The 19678-nt window shown below is 29.7% G+C and overlaps 2 protein-coding genes across 2 annotated transcripts; one reads left to right on the top strand and one right to left on the bottom strand.

Moving 5' to 3' along the window:
* Nucleotides 1-8240: 8240 nt before the first annotated feature.
* LOC130944068 (uncharacterized) lies at nucleotides 8241-11199 on the top strand. The gene is made up of 4 exons (XM_057872207.1): nucleotides 8241-8489; nucleotides 9461-9531; nucleotides 10039-10125; nucleotides 10986-11199. The coding sequence occupies exons 1-4, from the start codon at nucleotides 8381-8383 to the stop codon at nucleotides 11013-11015; spliced, it is 297 nt and encodes a 98-aa protein (XP_057728190.1). The 5' UTR covers nucleotides 8241-8380; the 3' UTR covers nucleotides 11016-11199.
* Nucleotides 11200-11647: 448 nt separating this feature from the next.
* Nucleotides 11648-15588, bottom strand: LOC130943894 (uncharacterized). Its single transcript, XM_057871981.1, has 7 exons — nucleotides 14986-15588; nucleotides 14061-14138; nucleotides 13512-13546; nucleotides 13354-13409; nucleotides 12355-12450; nucleotides 12153-12236; nucleotides 11648-11989 (listed from the first exon to the last, which is right to left on the bottom strand). Exons 1-6 carry the CDS (start codon nucleotides 15424-15426, stop codon nucleotides 12181-12183), a joined length of 762 nt encoding a protein of 253 aa, XP_057727964.1. The 5' UTR covers nucleotides 15427-15588; the 3' UTR covers nucleotides 11648-11989; nucleotides 12153-12180.
* Between the last annotated feature and the right edge of the window lie 4090 nt (nucleotides 15589-19678).

The raw sequence follows: 19678 nt of genomic DNA, 5'->3' as shown, positions 1-19678 counted from the left end.
ATTAGGTAGTTTCTTTCTTTCGTGGGTAGATTTGTCAGCGTTTTCAACTTCCGTGGGTAGAAATGGTACTTTACTCATTTTTTATACTTTTGTGTCTACTCTCTTCTCTTACGAAGAACAATGATGGACACGGGATTTAGAAGAGGGACACTAACTTTTTTTATGAATTTTTTTTCTTTTTGTCCATAGATATTTTTTATTATTCCACTGTTACCCCTTTTAATTTTTCCTAATTTGCGTTTTTCTCTGCTTTCTTCTCCATGCTCTTTCTCCATCTCTACATTCTCCTTCAGTTACTCTTTTCTTTTTATAGAATTTTTTATTGGGTTGGATAATTCATTCATTCTTATCGTTTTTACTTCAATATCATTTTAACCTTGTATTATATCATTTGATTTGTAATAAAAATAATAACAAAAATAATTAGTCTTGAACTTTTTGAAAGATAAATATTATCAAAAGTAAAATTGATCTTTTAAAATACTAAAAGATAATTTATAAATTGTAATTGATTTTATATAATTTAAAAAAAAATCAGTTTTTTTAAAAGAAAAATCAATGTTTAGATAAAAAATTAATTTTTTAAACAAAAATAGATTTTTATGTATAAAAACTAATTTCTTTATGTAAAAATGGATTTTTTTTTTAAAATTGATTTTTTATTTAAAATTAATTTAACTTATTAACCTAAACGAAATTTTTTATTAATCAAACTCAGATTTTTTGTATTAACCATATGTATTCCTACATATTAATAATAAATTTAAAAAATAAAATAATTATATTTATAAATTTTATTTTAATATAAATATTATTATATAATTTTTTATTAAAACTTTTGGCCCTTCAAACATTTTTTAAGTTCTACTCTCATTCTCTATTAAATTAATTTGTACTTGATGCAGAAAATTTGGAATCAGATGATTATTTTAATCATTTCATATAATATTTTAGTCTTGTCTATGTATATCCAAACATAATACTGGACATTAGTATCTTGTACATCGTATCCAAACATAATACACAAAGAATAATTTTTAATGTCTTTGTCTTATTGTCTCTGTCTTATTATGTTATGTTATGTCTTTAAAAACAAACACTACCCTAGTGAAGGTTTTCTGCACAAACGTTTGTTCATAAAAAAAATGTGTGTATATATACTACTCTTTTTTTTTCACGTTTTGTTCAACACACAAATTTTTGTTGAAGAGTACAAAAACTTTTTGAGATAATACAAATTTTTAAAGTATAGCACAAAAAAATTTGCACATAACACAAATTTATCGATATAGCATATAAATTTTTGCACATAGCACACAAATCTTTGTACAAAGCACACAAACTTTTGCTACGAATATACTTTATTAGTTGGATGAGTTAATGTTCTAGTTATACAGTCCTCCAAAAATTTTTATATTATACATCGAAATTTCTATGTTGTGCACCAAAATTTTGGTACTGTACAGCAAAATGGATGTGTTGTGTGTATTTTATTTGTATAGTGTACACATTTTTACATATAGCACATAAATATTTGTATATAGCACACAATTTTTTGCATATAGTACACAAATTTTTACTATGAATTTATTTTGTTAGTTAAGTGAGTTAACGTTCTAGATATGTAGTCCTTCAAAAAATTTTATACTGCACATCAAAATTTATGTGTTGCACATATTTCATTGGTATAGTATATAGGGATGGCAATACCACTCGAACCCGCGGATACCCACCTCGCACCGGAACGGGTTTTAGCGGGGGTTCTTGGAAGGGGTAGGGCGGGGTCAGGTTTAGGTAATACCCGCCCCTATCCGCCCTGCTATATATATAATATATATAATTTTAATATATAATATGTATAATATATGTAAAATAATTAGTAAATGATTAATAATATTGTATCATATTTAAATTTTTACTTTAATTTATGTTATGTATGTGATGATGGTTATATAAATTTTGAAATTTAATTTTATTTATTGGATTTTAATAATTATCGGGGTGGGTACCCCACAGGGGCGGGTTAGGATTCAACATTTTACTACTCGCGGGTAGAAGTGGGACGGGTTCTATGCGGGTTGTTGTACGGCGGGGCGGGATCGGGTAGAGCAAAAACCCGCCGCCCGTTGCCACCCCTAATAGTATACAGATTTTTACATATAGCATACAAATTTTTGTTGTAAATATATTTTGTTAGTTGAGTAAGTCAATATTCTGGGTATGTAATCTTCCAAAAATCTGTGTTGCACATCAAAATTTATGTGCTATAGACCAAGATTTTTGTGTTGTACATCAAAATTTATGTGTTATATATATTTTGTTGGTACAATATACAAAGTTTTACACATAGTATACAAATTTTTGCTACGAATATATTTTATTATTTAGGTGTTATGCGTATTTCATTGGTTAGGAGAAGAAGATGATGAAAATGTCGAGAACAATAAAAATGATAATAAAAGAGGATGGAAAAAAAAAAGAGAAGAAGAAATTAAACAACAATAAAACAGTAACAAGACAAAAAAAAAGAAGAAGACAGCGGTGGCGACAGCAATAATAGCAGCAACGATAACAACGACGTTGAAGAAAGAAAGAAATACATAAAAGAAGAAGAAAATAACAATGACGATAATGATAACAAATGAAAAAGTAGCGATAATGACAACGATGACAGCAGTAACAATGATAATAACGTTGAAAAAAGAAATACGCCAAAAAAAAGATGATAATAATAACGATAACATAAAAGAATTTTTCTTAAGTTCAAAATATGTTTAGACATTTAGTATTTTTCTAAAAAAAAATTAATCAAAAACAATTGATTTTTTTTATTAACTTCTTTAATTATAACACACATCTATTGTTTTTCTTATCATGCTCCTCAGTTTTTTACCCTGATAAATAATAATAATTGAATAAGATAGTAAGATACGCATTAATTGCATTAATAGCATTGATAGAAAGTACATTAATAATATTCAAATTGTTTTATCACCTATTATCGCAAAGATACTATCTACTATTAGTGATTCTACTAAGTCTAGTAGATTTTCTTTGTTACCATGTCTATGCCAATTTCTAGCCTATTATGCACGTATTTTTTTTAATCAATTTTCTTTAATTTTTTTCTTGTTTCATTTGGTGAAAATAGTTAAAATATCTTTAATTTAATATCGATTATTTTATATATAACATTTATAATTTTATATAAATAATATCCATAATTTTATATTTATAATAGCATTTGTACTTTCATACATATAATGTTCATAATTAACGAATTTGTACGATTAATATTATTCAATTTTAAGAGATATATTTTTTAAATTATTTTAATTTTTTTAGTTAATTGATATTCATATGTATATTTATGTATTAATTTTAATCTAATCAATTAATAATTATATTTAATAATTTATTTTATAATTTTCTTTTATATTTTATTTCTATTTTTTATTTATAATATAAATCTATATATAAAAATATGAGTTATATAGTAATTTAATATTCATAATCCATGAATTAAAATTGATTTGTTATTATTTATTATTTATTTTTTTATTTTGTAGGTCATAAACCAACTTTTTTGTGTGATTTATTGTTTATTTATTTTTTATTGAGACTAATAAATTTGAGATTTTGGATTTTTTATAAAATGTGTTGTGGCAATTTAAAAATATTTTTTTAAGTTAATGATATAAGAATTTAATATTTTTATTTGAAATAAAAATTGTATAATTGTGAATATAATTAACTAATAATGAGGGAGAGATTTTTAGAATTTGATTCTCATAAGATTTAAAAATTAATTTTTGGTGTAGTTAAATGAACTGAGATATTTATAATAGAAAATTAATTGTGTCAATTAATTAAGGAGAGTGATTCACACTCTCTTCTCTTGTAAGTGAGAATATTATTAATTTTATATTTTTATTTATTGTTTGTGATTTTTGACTACATAGCATTATTTTGGTAAAACTTTTTACTTTTCAAAAGTAATTTATAAAATCTATTTTTTTTAAAAGTCATATCATCTATAAGGATTTGGATCTTCTAAAGTTTGAATTTCACTTTAGAGAGTAAAATGTGATCTTCTACCATTGAATAGTTTCTCTTTCATATTTATTCTTAGTCCCACCTATGAAATCAATGGTAAGAGATCACACTTTACTCTCTAAAGTGATCCCATCTATAAAATCTGTGTAAGTTATTTAATGAATAAAAATCCCATTGTTTGTATATTTAACCTGCAGGTCGAGACAAAATTTAGTGTTTCTGAGATCTTTCATCTCAAATTCTTCTTTTAAAATTTTTATAATTGTTGGAATCTTTTCAGGAGTTCCAATGATATTTTAATCATCAACGTACACAACAATTATAATGAATCTAAATGCAGATTTTTTTTATGGAAAAACACATGGGCATTGAATTCTTTTTTGGCTAGATACTCAGTAAGACAATTACATCACATTTGTCCAGATTGCTTTAGATTATATAAATATTTTTGCAATTTGACTGAATATAATTTCTGCAAATATTCATTGGCTGGTTTAGATATCTTTAGTTCTTCAGGAATTTTCTTATATATATATATATATATATATATATATATATATATATATATATATATATATATATACACACGCGATCTAATGATCCGAACAAATAAGTTGTAACCACATCCATTAGATGCATATGTAATTTATGGTATGCGGTTAAATTGATTAAATAACGTAGTGTTATTGCATTTATTATAGGAGAATATATTTTTTTCATAATTTAAAATGGGACTTTGTAAAAAACTTTATGCTACAAGTTGAGTTTTGTAATGTATAATTTTATTTTTCTCATTTCGTTTTCTCACTAATATCCATCTGTATCCAACAGGTGTTACATATTCTAATGTACGAACTACAGATCCAAAGACTTCACGTTTCGTAAGTGAGTCTAACTCAGCCTTCATAGCTTCTTCTCATTTTGGCCAATCATTTCTTTATTGACATTCTTTGACTATTCTTGACTCAAGATTCTTACTTTTATACATGATGTGTAATGTCACATTATATGCGAATATTTCATTGACAATTATTTTTATTTCGATTACATTTTTTGTGTAAAGACATAATTTATCGAGATCTCATCATTTTCGAAATTTTCAGGTACCTAAATATCTTCTGGCATTAAAGCTATATCAGAATTTTAGACACTTGCTGGTATCCTTTATATGTTTTTATTTTTTTCAACAGAAATATTATTTGTCTTGGTAATATCAAGTGCCTCTCTTCTTTTTCGAGAATTTTTTTTTGGAACCAATTAGTCTACCACGCTTCTAGCGTGTACTTGTTTCATTAGTCATTTGCCCAACTGGAATATCAATTTGAATTGGGATATTTTCAGCTGGTATGTAAGATTGGGGTTATCCTTTTTGCATCAGAAAATATATTAGACAATTCATTTGTTATTATTTGTAAATGTATAATTTTTTGAACTTTTAATTCATATTATCTTGATCGTAGGTCTAGATGCATTAATGATGATACATTTTAAGTAAGTTCTTTCTCAAATGGCTTATTCTCTCCCCCAATATTAAAAACATTGATTTATCAAAATGACAATATGCAAATCAAACTTTAAACACATTTCCTATTTGTATTTCAAGATACCTCACTATAAAAGGAGAATCATATCCTATATAAATCCTCAATTTTTTTGGAATCCCATTTTAGTGCGAGAAGGTGTAACAATTGAAACATATATCGCACACTCAAATATTCTCAAATGAGAAATATTTGGCTGCGGGCCAAAAACTAAGGGGAGAGAATTGATGGTAACTTGTTAGTCTTAAATTAATAAATGCTACGAGATATAAATTTGCAATGCCCCCAAACAAAAATTGGGAGATTTGTTCTCATAAGTAAGGGTCTAGCAATTAATTGAATGTGTTTAATAAGCGATTCAGTTAACCCATTTTGTATGTGAACATGAGTTACTAGATGTTCAACACTTATTCCATTAGTCATACAATAAACATCAAAAGCTTGGGAAGTGAATTCACCAACATTATTAAGGCGAATTGCTTTGATTGGATTTTATAGAAAATGTGTTTTTAATCATATAATTTGAGCATGTAATCTTGCAAACGACAGGTTGCGAGAGGACAATAAGCATACATGTGACCATATCGGGGATGCATCTATTAGACCATAAAGTATCTAAAGAATTCACATGGTGGATGAATTAGTCCAAATAGAATTAAGCCTAAAAGTGGTTCTTGAAATTACACTCAAGACTAATAATAGTCCATGAAATTAACAGTTACCCATATTCTTCCCTGAAGTTGCACTTCGAGACTCAAATAAATTTTTTCGGCATATTCGGTCCATCTGACACCATTGAAAAACTGATTTGGACTCTTTCGTGTCACGCCGGTCAGGTAACAGCTAGTTGATGTGGATTAGTAAATTTTTATGGTGCAATTTGGTTCCTAAATCAAAGTTGAAAATCCTAATCCCCAAATTTGATTTAAAGATAAATAGATAACCGATGGTTGGTAGTGTTTTTATTTGTATTGCTTATTTGTCTAAACTCATTTTTCCTTCATTTAGGCTTCACAGCTTCATACCAGCATGATAGAAACAATGGAAATGTGTAAATTTGAAGGACAGTGCAGTGAAACCTTAAAGTAGATGTATGTTTAAATTTAGATCACTTTCCACCACAAAATATTATCTGTAGAATTATAATCTTTGTAGCTAGTATTAATAAAATGTGTAAATTTGTGCATTAAAATCAGACATGCTGCTAATTATCACAAGGATTTTTATTTGAGTACTAATATTTTGATTTGAGTACTAATATTGTGTATGAAAGCTGATAAGAGCCAAATATCCTAAGATCGATCTTATACCCTCTTTTGGTTTATAAATTTTTTCAAGTTGTTAGTTGGACTGAAATATAAAGCTAAATGAAGTTGATTAGTCCAATTCTTGAAGATGATGTAGCTGCAAGGGTAACTGATTTTAGAATTAGAATAAAAATGTTGTATTGAAATTTAATCAACTAAATAGTGTGTTTTGCTTGAATTCATATATGATTTTTTATCTCCGAGTCATTCTTATCACTGGGCAACAATGCTAAATGGATATTAACTACTAAACGTTTTGGACTAAGTGGCTGAACTAAGACAGTAAATTATATTTAAAGAGTCGGCTCATAAAGGTACTGTACCTTTGCAAATTTATCAACTCATTATGTGATACATTATTTCCTTACAACATATACTAATATTTTTCACTAGATTTATTGACTACCAACGTTTTGTACCCTGCTTTGAACATCTATTAAAATCTTTTGATTACTTTTGGGTGTGTAAATATTTTGATCACTTTTGTTTATTTTTTCTTAGTATGGGTATCTTGAGAGGAAGTCTCTGTTATTTTATTTTTGTTGATCTTAATCTTATCATATTTTTTTTTAAAATTGTTATAATCACTGACTTTTAGTTAGATAGCCTTGAGTATTGACAGTTGTTTAACATTTATACTGATTCCTGAATCTATTTAATTATGTTAATGTTGTAGATGTTTTAAAAGGAGTTGAGTTTTGAAAGAAAAATTCTTAAAGCAAAGCACTCTATAATTGGTGATAAAGTTACATAATTACAAGAAAATGGTAAGCTTTAGAACTTTTCAACTAGTCTATATTTGATTTTTTCTTCTTGAAGAGCTTTTGTTTTTCAAATATTGTATATTTCATTATTTATAATATGTATTTTTGAATAACTTTTTATATATTTTATTTAGTCTAACTTAAAGATGAAGACAAAAAAGAAGAAAAGAGAGAAGATACTACAAGAATGATGATCAAATTTAGGGATTAGAGTTTTTAACTTTGATTTAAAGACTAAATTTTACCATAAAAATTTATTAATCTACGTTCGCTAGCAGTTAGTTAGCCAAGGTGTCATCGAGGAATCCAGATTAACTGTACAGTAACGCCAGATGAACGTAATGTGCCAAAAGGACGAATTTGAGTCTTAGAGAGTACAATTTTAGAAACGAATATAGATAACTATTAATTTCAAAAACTACTATAAATCTTTCTTATAATTTTAGGGACCAATTTAAAACTTAACTCACAAAAATAAAACTAACATCTTAAAAATTGAAGAAAGCAAATATTCAATAAGCCTAAAATAAAGTCCTTTGCCCTTAAATTTTTCAGGCCATTTTAGCTTTTCTTTTTCTTTTTCTTTTTCCCTTTCCCTTATTTTTATAATAGAATTTCTTAACGGTGGCACCTTCTTGTATCTAGTATACTCTGTCTCTCTATCTCTCTCTCACGGTGTCTGAAGAAGCGAATATTCGATCGGTGGTGACGCATGGCGGCGTGGACTGCTGCGGCGGCTCGACAAGCCTCCAACATGACTCGCCTTTCCTCTATCAAACCCCATTCTCTCCTTCACCGCCGTGGCATGGCTGGCGGCGGCGGTAACTATTTCCTTTTCTTGAACAATTTTCTCTTGTCTCGTGGTTACAAATCTATTGTTCTATTGCATGTTGAAGAATTTGCTCTTATGTATTTATTTATGTTTGTTGCTGAAAAGTTTTAGTCTTTGTATGAAATCTTGCGTAGGATTTGCAGTGTAGGCTTTTAGGTTATGTGCCAATCAATTATTCCAATTTCCAAACATGTTTTATGTATAACTGACTCAATTTTTATTGGATAGTTTATAATAATGGAAAATAAATCACTGCATAAGGGAATGGGAATTCCTTCTATGAAAATAAATAAATGAATAGATAGATAGATAGATAGATAGATAGATAGATAAAGTACTTTGTGTATGGATAGCAATCATAGCATCTATAATTTTGTGTTGACATGCAATGCTGCATCTTGATCTTAGTTCTGTCAATGGCATAGTGTCTTCGCACTAATTACTAAGAGTTGGTACCTGTCTTTTGTCACACACAGATAACGAGATACATATATTTGTTTGGAGAAATTAGACAAATATGGCAATAGAAAAATGTTTGTTTTGAGATAAAATTTGCCTGATTTTTAATGTGGATTGTGATCCTAGCTGTGGATACGAGCACAAACACTCATAAAACGAATCTAAATGAGGAGTGTTTGATTTTTCCAATTCTGTACTATGTTGATTGTTGAATTATATTCATGATGGGGCCCTAATAAGGAACTATGACTGTATGCTATAGCTTGTGGGGAAGTGTCTTAATGTTGCAGGTATGTATTAATGTTATTATAACAAGAGTCCACATATTCATGATTTTCATACTGATATTTTCTCAGCCATGGAGCTTAATGTCATAACGTGTTAGAAATGGGTTGATACTGAATATAAACTTCTGATCCAAGTGGAATGACAGATGAAATGAAATACATCCTCCCCTTTTTATAATGAATCACTTGCCTATATTACCTTTATATGTTGCAGATCCTCATGGACCTCCAAAGGTGAATATGTGGGAGGACCCAACAAGTCCATCTAGGTGGAAAGAAGAACATGTGAGTAACTTTCTGTGTTTTTGGATCTGTCTAATATATCTTAGTTTGAGATTTTCCTGATTGACCATGTGTTTGATGGCAAATCATGTTATCTGCAAGAATATACCACTGGAATTTTTTCTTCCTTGCATGTGTACTCTTGATCTGCTTTTAGAATTCGAGCTGAAGCATAAACACTAATTCAAACACGCTTGACACTACATATATGTGGAGACATGCCAAACTCTTTCACATTACACACTTTGAAGGGGCAGGAGGAAAAAAGATATATCACTAAGTTGTCTATCAGCAGTTGTCTATCAGCACGAGATCGGTTTCTCTGCATACAAGTTATATTGACATTGAAATCTAAAAGAACTTCTCTCATTCGTATTAAAACACTACTGTTCACTCATGGGATAGAAAAGATCACAAGCTAATATTCATAGGGGGACTTCATTGTCGTGTTTCCCTTATATTTGTTTATGGTAATATTTTAAGTTTTTTCTGAATCTTCCGCCGTTGCAGTTTGTGCTTGTTTCATTGGCTGGGTGGGGCGCATTCATCTATGGGACCTACAAGTTCTTCACTAGAGGCAAGGGCAACAAAGAAGAGGTACATAATTTTACCTTCATTGGAAGTCCGAATTCAGTTTTGTGACTGCATCTTACACACTGAATTTGCGGGGCAATTTATCTTCTTCTCATGATTTTACTTGATAAACTTTCTATGTTTGCTTGTTACATTTAAATCTACAAAAACTTAATGAGAAATTATTTATCCTTCTAATTTATAAACAAAGAAACTAATGAGTGCTTTTTATGTTCTCACTCTTTATTTAGAAATCAGGAGAATATTTAGGAAGATGTTCAGGAAGATATATCATTACTGAATTGTAATTGGCATGGTTTCTAAGTTTGGGTTCTCTTTCTTCAATTCATGAAATTACCAACCTAGTTCCCAAGGTTCCGAATTTCACTTAGATATGCTAAATGTGACTGGCATGATTAGGCTGAATATTCATATATCATTCACACTGAATTTGCGGGGCAATTTATCTTCTTCTCATGATTTTACTTGATAAACTTTCTATGTTTGCTTGTTACATTTAAATCTACAAAAACTTAGTGAGAAATTATTTATCCTTCTAATTTATAAACAAAGAAACTAATGAGTGCTTTTTATGTTCTCACTCTTTATTTAGAAATCAGGAGAATATTTAGGAAGATGTTCAGGAAGATATATCATTACTGAATTGTAATTGGCATGGTTTCTAAGTTTGGTTCTCTTTCTTCAATTCATGAAATTACCAACCTAGTTCCAAGGTTCCAAATTTCAGTTAGATATGCTAAATGTGACTGGCATGATTAGGTTAAATGCATATTCTACTATTCATATATCATTCACAAATTTTATTTTCGGATTTTCTGCGCATCATATCAACTTGCTACTCATCTTGTCACGTCTTGCTGCAGAAAGTTGGAGAAGCACCAAACAAGGCTTGAGGCTGTTACTCCATAGAAACGATAAACCAGTTGCTTAATAAGTTGCGCTACTTAGATTTAGTTATAGGTATTGTGTTATTTACTTTGTGATGAGACATGCCAGTTTTGGGCATTTGTGGTGGCTTGTACATGTACATGACACATAAAAATGGTTTGGGAATAAATAACACCTTTTAGAGAATTATTTACCGTATTTCTATTACCATGCAAATTATCATCAAAGGTTTTCGCATTTTTTAGATTAGAAGCTTGGCTGCTGGGTTTGAATTTTAATTTTGATTAAACTCTTTCATAACATCATATTCGTCAACCATATTGTATGCCCTTTGGTACATACTGGTACATAAATTCTTGTAAGTTAAAATTGATCTACCTTTGATATTATTTGTGATACACAACTATAACATATGCATTAACACTAGAATATGTTTAAATAAACTTATTTTATTATAATGAAAAAAAGGGAAGCTATTTTCGTGTAACCAAAATCAAACATATATATGCTTTTAATCTCAGAAATGGATGAAAATAAGATCCCATTAAAAATTTTCCAGGATTCCCATCCACAAAAGCATAGGACCTTACACTTAGGTTAGAGCCCTTCCCTTCTTTTCTCTTTTTCAGAATCAAAATTCATAAACACCCATTATGTATAACTTCAATGTTTTACAACTTACAAATAACCGAGAAATTGCTGAGACTGGTAACTTGCAGCATGTCATAACAATGTAAAAAATTGCAACCACCTTCCCCTACCAAAAATATCTATGTTCTGTAGTAAGCACAGAATATAGAGGTATGACATGAGAAACATCACTGTCAAAATCTTATATTACAATTGCAATGTTCTCACCATACTCCTGTCCTGTCTCTCAATATATCTGTAACATTTTTTCCTTGTGTCTTCCAGTACAAAGGAAAATGTATTCTGCAGCCACATCTTTACCTTAACAGCTTCAATTCCACCTCGAATGCTGCATCCAAAGTTGATAAGAAACAGCAGCAAAAATTCTTGGCAAATACTAACACATCTGTGTCATTATTAACTATTCCTCATCCTAATTGGATCCTATAAAGGTGGATTTTGAGAATAGATAACATCCAAGTGCTGTTTTCTCTTTATCTGTGAATACTTACCAACTTGCTATGGTTGTGATGTGAATACTCAATCTGCGTCTTTGATTTCAGCTTCAACATCAATCGCTCTACTTGAATCTTTCTCTGCAATGACATAAACGATGACACATAATGTCATCAAATCAAGATTGAAAGATAGTAAAAAGATTAGATCATTGGAGTTAGTTACATTGTATTCAATAAATTGTACTATCAAGGTTACCATTTCTAGAACCGGAGAAATTGTTGAATGCTTGTCCAAATGTTGTAGATTGGTTTGAGAACTTCACGGAGTCCTTCACAAACTCATCGCCAACAACTGATATCAAAGTAAATTCTTCAGCAGTGAGAAATATGCACATTTTGATGCTCAAAATAAAATGGTACTCAACAAAAAACTGTACATGATAATAAAGCTTCTAAGGCATTACTTTTGAGGTACCAAACTGAGATGAAATTGTCGCATAATCATGAAGAGAAGGACATCATTTTCTCCTAAATTAAGGGATAAATTAAAACAACATTATTTCTGTTAATGAATCATTCTATTTTAAGGTTGCATGTCTTTCAAACATGTATATTTTTTCATGTCATTTGACACACACATCCCCACCACCATGGGGCTAGCACTATATTCGAGACGAAAAGAAAAATCAGATCTCACTCAAGCAGGCAGAAATCAATAATTGTTAGCAACCAACTTGCAGTTCAAAATCAGAATCATAGAGAAGAAACACAAATCAGAGCCAATACTTCATTGATCATATAAATAAGTTAACAGTGAGCAGACTGATATCTATGAAAAGATGATATATAAGTAACCAATGGTGAGAGAGTAAATTAGAATGTCTAAAATTACAGAAAAGCACCTACGAATGAGGCTTCATTATCATGCAAGTGATAATAATGTATCCATGCAAAAAGTATAGCAAATAGTATCAACAAAACATAGTCATCAGTCATCACCTATCAAGCACATTAACAGTTTTAGTTGGTAACAATAGGTTTTGATGCTCTTAAGTGCAAAAAAGAATCCCAAATTTATGCCTTGAATAAGAAATCATGAATGTCCATTAATACTTAATAGAATTGATAAAAAAAATTGTAACAGAAGATGCATCATGTAGTTTGCAACCGAAGCTAGAAATGATTCTGTGCAATACTGACAAATGGCAAGGACTTAAGGACTAACAAGCAAACAACTAAAAAACTGGGCCCTTACCAGAGAAAGGTTGACCACAAAAAGGGCACAACTGCAAATCATCATTTAGAGAGGATCTGAAACATATTAAAGATTACTAAATGAAGGTAGCTACTGCTATCAATACAAAACAAATAATCTATAAGCACACTTAGCAATATGTATTGAGCAAATCTTACTTGAAAACCTGAAAATCATTTCCACAATTTGGACACTGCATTGAAAAGAGAAAAGAAAAAAAGATCAATAAAGGTAAGATCACCTTAGCATTAAATTCTCAAAATTCCAAGCACTCATAAAAGATGGCAACAAAATATTGGGATCAAAATAATGTAGATGCTGGTCTGATGTGTGTGTATATATTAAATAAAAATAAAAAAATAAACAGACTATAACTATAGTATTGTACCTTTCACTTCAAAATTTCTTACACTAAAATCAGACACCAATGTATATGTGTATAAATATATGCCTGGTTTAATTTATTTTTAATGTGTATTTGTATTCCAACATGTATTTTATATTGGTGACCGATTTTAGTGTACACGTAGCATGGTTGAATTTTTTATACTACAAAAATCAAATTCCCAAGAACAAATAACTTCAAGTTTATACATGTAAATGCAATATATCAAAGCAATTACCAGTCTGCAATATATACCATAAAAAATAAAAATATCGAGTTAAAGAAGCAAAATGATGATAGTGAATTTTAAAAGAAGCCTCACAGTGCCTTGCATTATATCTCGTCCAGCCCACCAGATGAAGAAACCAATACCTACTACCGGTATGAGAACAGCAAAGATCTGGAGAAAAGGGAAAAACCGAAAATCAAACCACTCGAGTGATCTAATACACTTGCTAATTTTTAAGGAGTAAGTTTATTGAAAGACACTAGGAACCACCAATGAAAAATTATCAAAGTTCTTCTCCAAGTAAAAGTAATTTACATAAAGTATTTACAACTTATAGTCTTTTCTATTTTTAATTTCTCTGATATATTGCAGTGAATAATGCTGATATTTTACAGTGTGAAAAATGGATGTGAAAGCAATCACTAAGAGCTGATACTACCTCTGCAAACAGGTAGAATATGATAACTTCAAGTCATATAATCAATTGATTAAGTACCACCAAAATTTAGCTCTTCTCTAATCCGCTATTAATCTTCAACCTTGTTCAACAGTACTTTCTTCTCATAAGGTCATGTGCTAAAAAGAGTTTCAACTTTCAAGAAGTTAATATGCAACCATTGGTTTTGTCAATAACGGTTTAGGTGCTACACTAGTACAAATTACTCTCAATACCATTAGTCCATTGGTTCTAGCTACAAAATCAGTTCTCTCTAATCTCTATTCAAGGGTAAGGCTGCATAAACCTATTTCATTGTTTGATGGTAGTAAAATCCTAGGACAAATATCGATTAATTATTGAAACCTAAGAAAATGGAGCCTGCCATCAATAGAATAGCTTAAGCATGTGCTAAATCACTCAACACATAGTAGATGAATTACTCAAAAACCAGAAGTAATATAATATACCACATAAATTTGGACTATTGATACTTTTGTGACAATTATAAGATGATTAAGTTAAACATGATCCGATTAAGTTTAAACCAAACTAAGAAAGAGAGAGTAATAAAAAAAATACCCAAATTGAAACAATAGCATCCAAAATCCAGCCAAGCTGCCCAGTCATTGAAAGATAAGTTAATCCAATAGCCAAAGCAAGATTACCCAAAATCCTAACATTAGCTCCATCGTCTCTTCCACCACCACCACCACCACCACCATTGAAGCCAAACCCTTGATTGTTCCTCACTATAACAACCCTCTTGCAACCCTTATTCTCTTCCAACAAAATCCCATTTCGAAACACTGCCCCTCCCAGTAACAAGGATCCCCTCCTCTCTCTGCAAGTTATGTGCTTGTTGTTGAAGTTGTAGCTACCCAGATGAAAAGAACAAAACTTTGAGTCCAACTGAGAGAAAGAGAAAGTGGGTCTCTTCTTGAATGTGGTGGCACCACCATGGAAGAAGCACTTGGGCCTCAAGTGTGAAACTTGAGTCGTGAAATGAACGAGTGTGGTCATGGGGGAAACAAACAAGAAGATTTATGAACAGGGAAATGAATCTAGTAGTACTATATTGGAACTTCAAGTGTTCAACTTGGGATTCGACATTGAAACCTGGAACCTTGTAGAGGATATGTGATGAACTCATGTGACATTAGTTTCACACTCATTTGTTTTCCTTCACACACACATGAAAAATCCAATGAAGTTTTTGTGCCACATGCCACGTAGGCATCAGAGTTTATCTACTAAACTCCTGCTTGAATAAATCACTTAATTAAGTTTCTCTTAAAAAAATTTAAATAATAAATATTTATATTAAAAATTTTTATTTAAAAAAAATTATTATAAAAAACAAATATTTAAATAAATTTTAAAAAAATTATAATTTAATTTAAAAATTATACTAAATATTAATGTTATAACTTTTATAAATTAAAAAATTAAAAAAATTATTTATAGATCTATTCAAATTGACCATAAATCGAATAATAATTTTTATTTAGAGTCCTACTTAAAAAAGTAACATTTTTATATTTTTTAATAAAATTAAATATGCGAAAAAAATAATTTTATTGATTCTCTATTTTGGTAGATTGTAGTAAAATTTAACTTATTGATGAAAAATAGAAAAGCCCCTAATATATACTGCTGATGTTATGCAAAGAAATGGAATATAGTTGAAGTTTTAAATATTTGATTTTCGAGGTTTTATGAGAATATGGGGACAATTTATAAAATAAAAAATTATTGGGTGAGATTTCTATTTTTTCATCAATAAAAATTAAAATAAAAAATCGTTAGATGACCCTTCTGTTTTACTAAATAAATTAAAATAAAAAATTATTGGGTGAATTTTTTTTAAATAAAATAAAAAAATCATTGCGTGATAATTTTTTTCTTAAAAAAGTCAAATCAGAAATTGCTTGGTGTAATTTTTATTCTGCACCATAAAATATCAAATGCACCCTTTTCTAGTAACACACGAGAACTGCTATCATCAAAAAATTGTGAACTTATATTAGTAATAGACTAATAGTATGAATGTTATATAATAGAGTAAAGTATGGGTTTTTGTCCCTAACGTTTGGAGTAAGTTTTATAGTTGTTCATAACATTTTAATCGTCCTATTTAAGTCCTTAACATTTTAAAACTGACTCAATGTTGTCCTGCCGTTAGGGATCCATTAATAGAATTGACGGCGGGACAAAATTGAGACGATTTTAAAACGTTAGGGACTTAAATAGGACAAAAACGTTGGGACAAAAATGATACATAGAAATAAATTTTAATTTTATTCTTCAATAATATTAATTTTTACTATACATAGTATTCAATTATTTTTTAATCACATCTAAATGTTAAGATTTGGTTGAATTAGTCCCACATTGCTTAGGATAGCAAATGGAGTGGGTGACCTAGGCTATAAATATAAGGCTAAGTTCTCCATTTATTTTTGCACCAGTCAGAAACACTTTAAGCTTGTATCTGATTTTTCTTTTTCTCTGTACTCTTTGATTAGAGAGTGTTGTGAGGTGTAGTTAGATATTTGCTTTGAGAGAGTGTGGGTGTATTGGGGTGCTGGTGTTAGAGAGAAAGAAGTCTGTGTTGTAACAATTTTCACATAGTGATATTCTCTAGTTGTCATTTGACAACGGCCGTGGTTTTTTCTCCGGTAATTGGAGTTTCCACGTTAAATTCTTGTGTTGTGATTGTGTCTATTTTATTTCTCTGTCAAAGGTGTTTTCTCAAGGGGGAATGGTGTCTTATTCCCAACAAGTGGTATCAGAGCTTCGGTTCGGTGGGATTTATTCTTAGTATGCTCTGTGGTTGCAGCCTAGTCTGACCTTCCACATCAGAAAAGAATTTTGTCCTGTGACTTGAGGTTGATCTTTGGTTGCTGTTGTTGTTGCTGGAAGGCAGTGTGACACTGTGAGAATGCAGTTTGGAAAGTTCTGGCTAAGGAAAGACCTGGTATTTAAGTGTGTCCATTGTGACCCACCTCTCTTTCATGAGGACTCTTCCTAGTGCACGGTCTACAGTTGAGTTATACTATTCCAGTATACAGTTGCAACAATGTCAGAATATTCAAGTGCTGTGAAGCTTGAAATAGAGAAATTTGATGGAAGAATCAATTTTGGCTTGTGGCAAATACAAGTCAAGGATGTGTTGATACAATCAGGTTTGCACAAGGTGTTGAAGGAGAAGATCTATGGTTGCTCTCTTTATGAGAGAAGATGATGTTCTCTAGAAGACAAGAAGTATCCTCATGGTATTACCGCACTGCCATGGATAAGGATAAGTTATGGCAATCGGGTCCACAAATTGCACACGGGCATTGGTTGGCGTTGAGATGTAAGGTGTGTGGCAGAGTTAGGTCGATGGCTCCAGGAAAAGCCAATTTGGAAGTTGCACCATGAATTTTCAGCAAGGTTTCGATCTGTACCAAGGCAAAATGCTTGGAGTGGTCTAATTCCAAGTGAGTATACTTTCATGGTGGAGTATGATAGTTCTCTGAACTATGATTGTCGGTATAGACAATGGCAGCAAAAAATTGTCGGTGTTGACAATGGAAGCTGAAGATGTGTGACTATTTCAATCAAGATGGAGATTGTTAAGATTTGGTTGAATTAGTCCCACATTGCTTAGGATAGCAAATGGAGTGGGTGGCCTAGGCTATAAATATGAGGCTAAGTTCTCCATTTGTTTTTGCACCAGTCAGAAACACTTTAAGCTTGTATCTGATTTTTCTTTTTCTCTGTACTCTTTGATTAGAGAGTGTTGTGAGGTGTAGTTAGATATTTGCTTTGAGAGAGTGTGGGTGTACTGGGGTGCTGGTGTTAGAGAGAAAGAAGTCTATGTGTTGTAACAATTTTCACATAGTGATATTCTCTGGTTGTCATTTGACAACGGTCGTGGTTTTTTCTCCAGTAATTGGAGTTTCCACGTTAAATTCTTGTGTTGTGATTGTGTCTATTTTATTTCTCTGTCAAAGGTGTTTTCTCAAGGGGAATGGTGTCTTATTCCCAACACTAAATAAATTACACTTAATCATATTACCTTCATTTTAAATAAATTAATTTTTTTTATAATTTTACTCTTAAAGATTTTTAGTTATCATGAAATGTTTGTAGAATAACTAGTATATAAACTTGCAGAAAAGAAAAAATAATATATATACAATAAAATATAAATGATACCTTTTGTCTCTAATGTATCAAAATTCTTTAAAATTATAAAAAATAAATTTATTTAAAACAAAAATAATGTGATTAAGTGTAATTTATCTAAATGTAATTAAAAAATAATTGAATACTATGTACAGTAAAAAATTAATATTATTGAAAGATAAAATTAAATTAAAATTTATTTTTATGTATCGTTTTTGTCCCTAACGTTTTCGTCCTATTTAAGTCCTTAACATTTCAAAATTGTCTCAATTTTGTCCTGCCGTCAATTCTGTTAACAGATTCCTAACGGCAGGACAACATTGAGTCAATTTTGAAACGTTAGAGACTTAAATAGGACGATTAAAACGTTAGAGACAACTTTAGGACTTACCCCAAACGTTGGGGACAAAAATGATACTTTACTCTATATAATATTTTGTTGAATTTAATTCGTATGTGTAAGATTTTATAATTTAGAGTAAAATGTTTTTTTCATTTTTAATATTTGTGATTTTCTTAAAAAAATTTTAAAATTTAATTTTATTTAATTTTATTTTTAATATTTTTTATTTGTGTCAATTTTTTTTAGATGTTAACCATCTCTAAAATATTAGGAAAAAAATTGAAATATTTAATGGTAGTTTATAAAAAATGTTAAAAATATAACTGAATGTAATTAAATGTCATAAATATTTAAAAAAAAAGTATAGATACTAAAAATAAAAAATATATTTTATCTTATAATTTATTATATATAATGTTTAAATTATATATGTTAATTATATGTTGAAGTGATCCGATCTTACCTAATTTTTATCATATTGGTTTAAGATTGGATTCAAATCTCTCTTAATTTGGCTCGCCTATTTGTACCCCTAAATGGAATAAATATGATGTAAAATGTTCACCGAAAAAATATGTATTAAGTATTTTTTTACAAAATCGAATTAAATGCCAGAGCATATTTTTAAAAGAAGGAAAATGAAAAAAAAAAAAACTAACTAAACATATTTGTTTTCACAACACTCCTAAAATATATATTCTTAAAGAAAACGATGAGGTTATATGTATTAAGTATTTTTTTTTAAATTAAGTTTAA

Source organism: Arachis stenosperma, chromosome 8, assembly GCF_014773155.1.
Source record: "Arachis stenosperma cultivar V10309 chromosome 8, arast.V10309.gnm1.PFL2, whole genome shotgun sequence".
NCBI lineage: Eukaryota > Viridiplantae > Streptophyta > Magnoliopsida > Fabales > Fabaceae > Arachis > Arachis stenosperma.
This window is presented reverse-complemented; position numbering and strand designations above follow the sequence as displayed.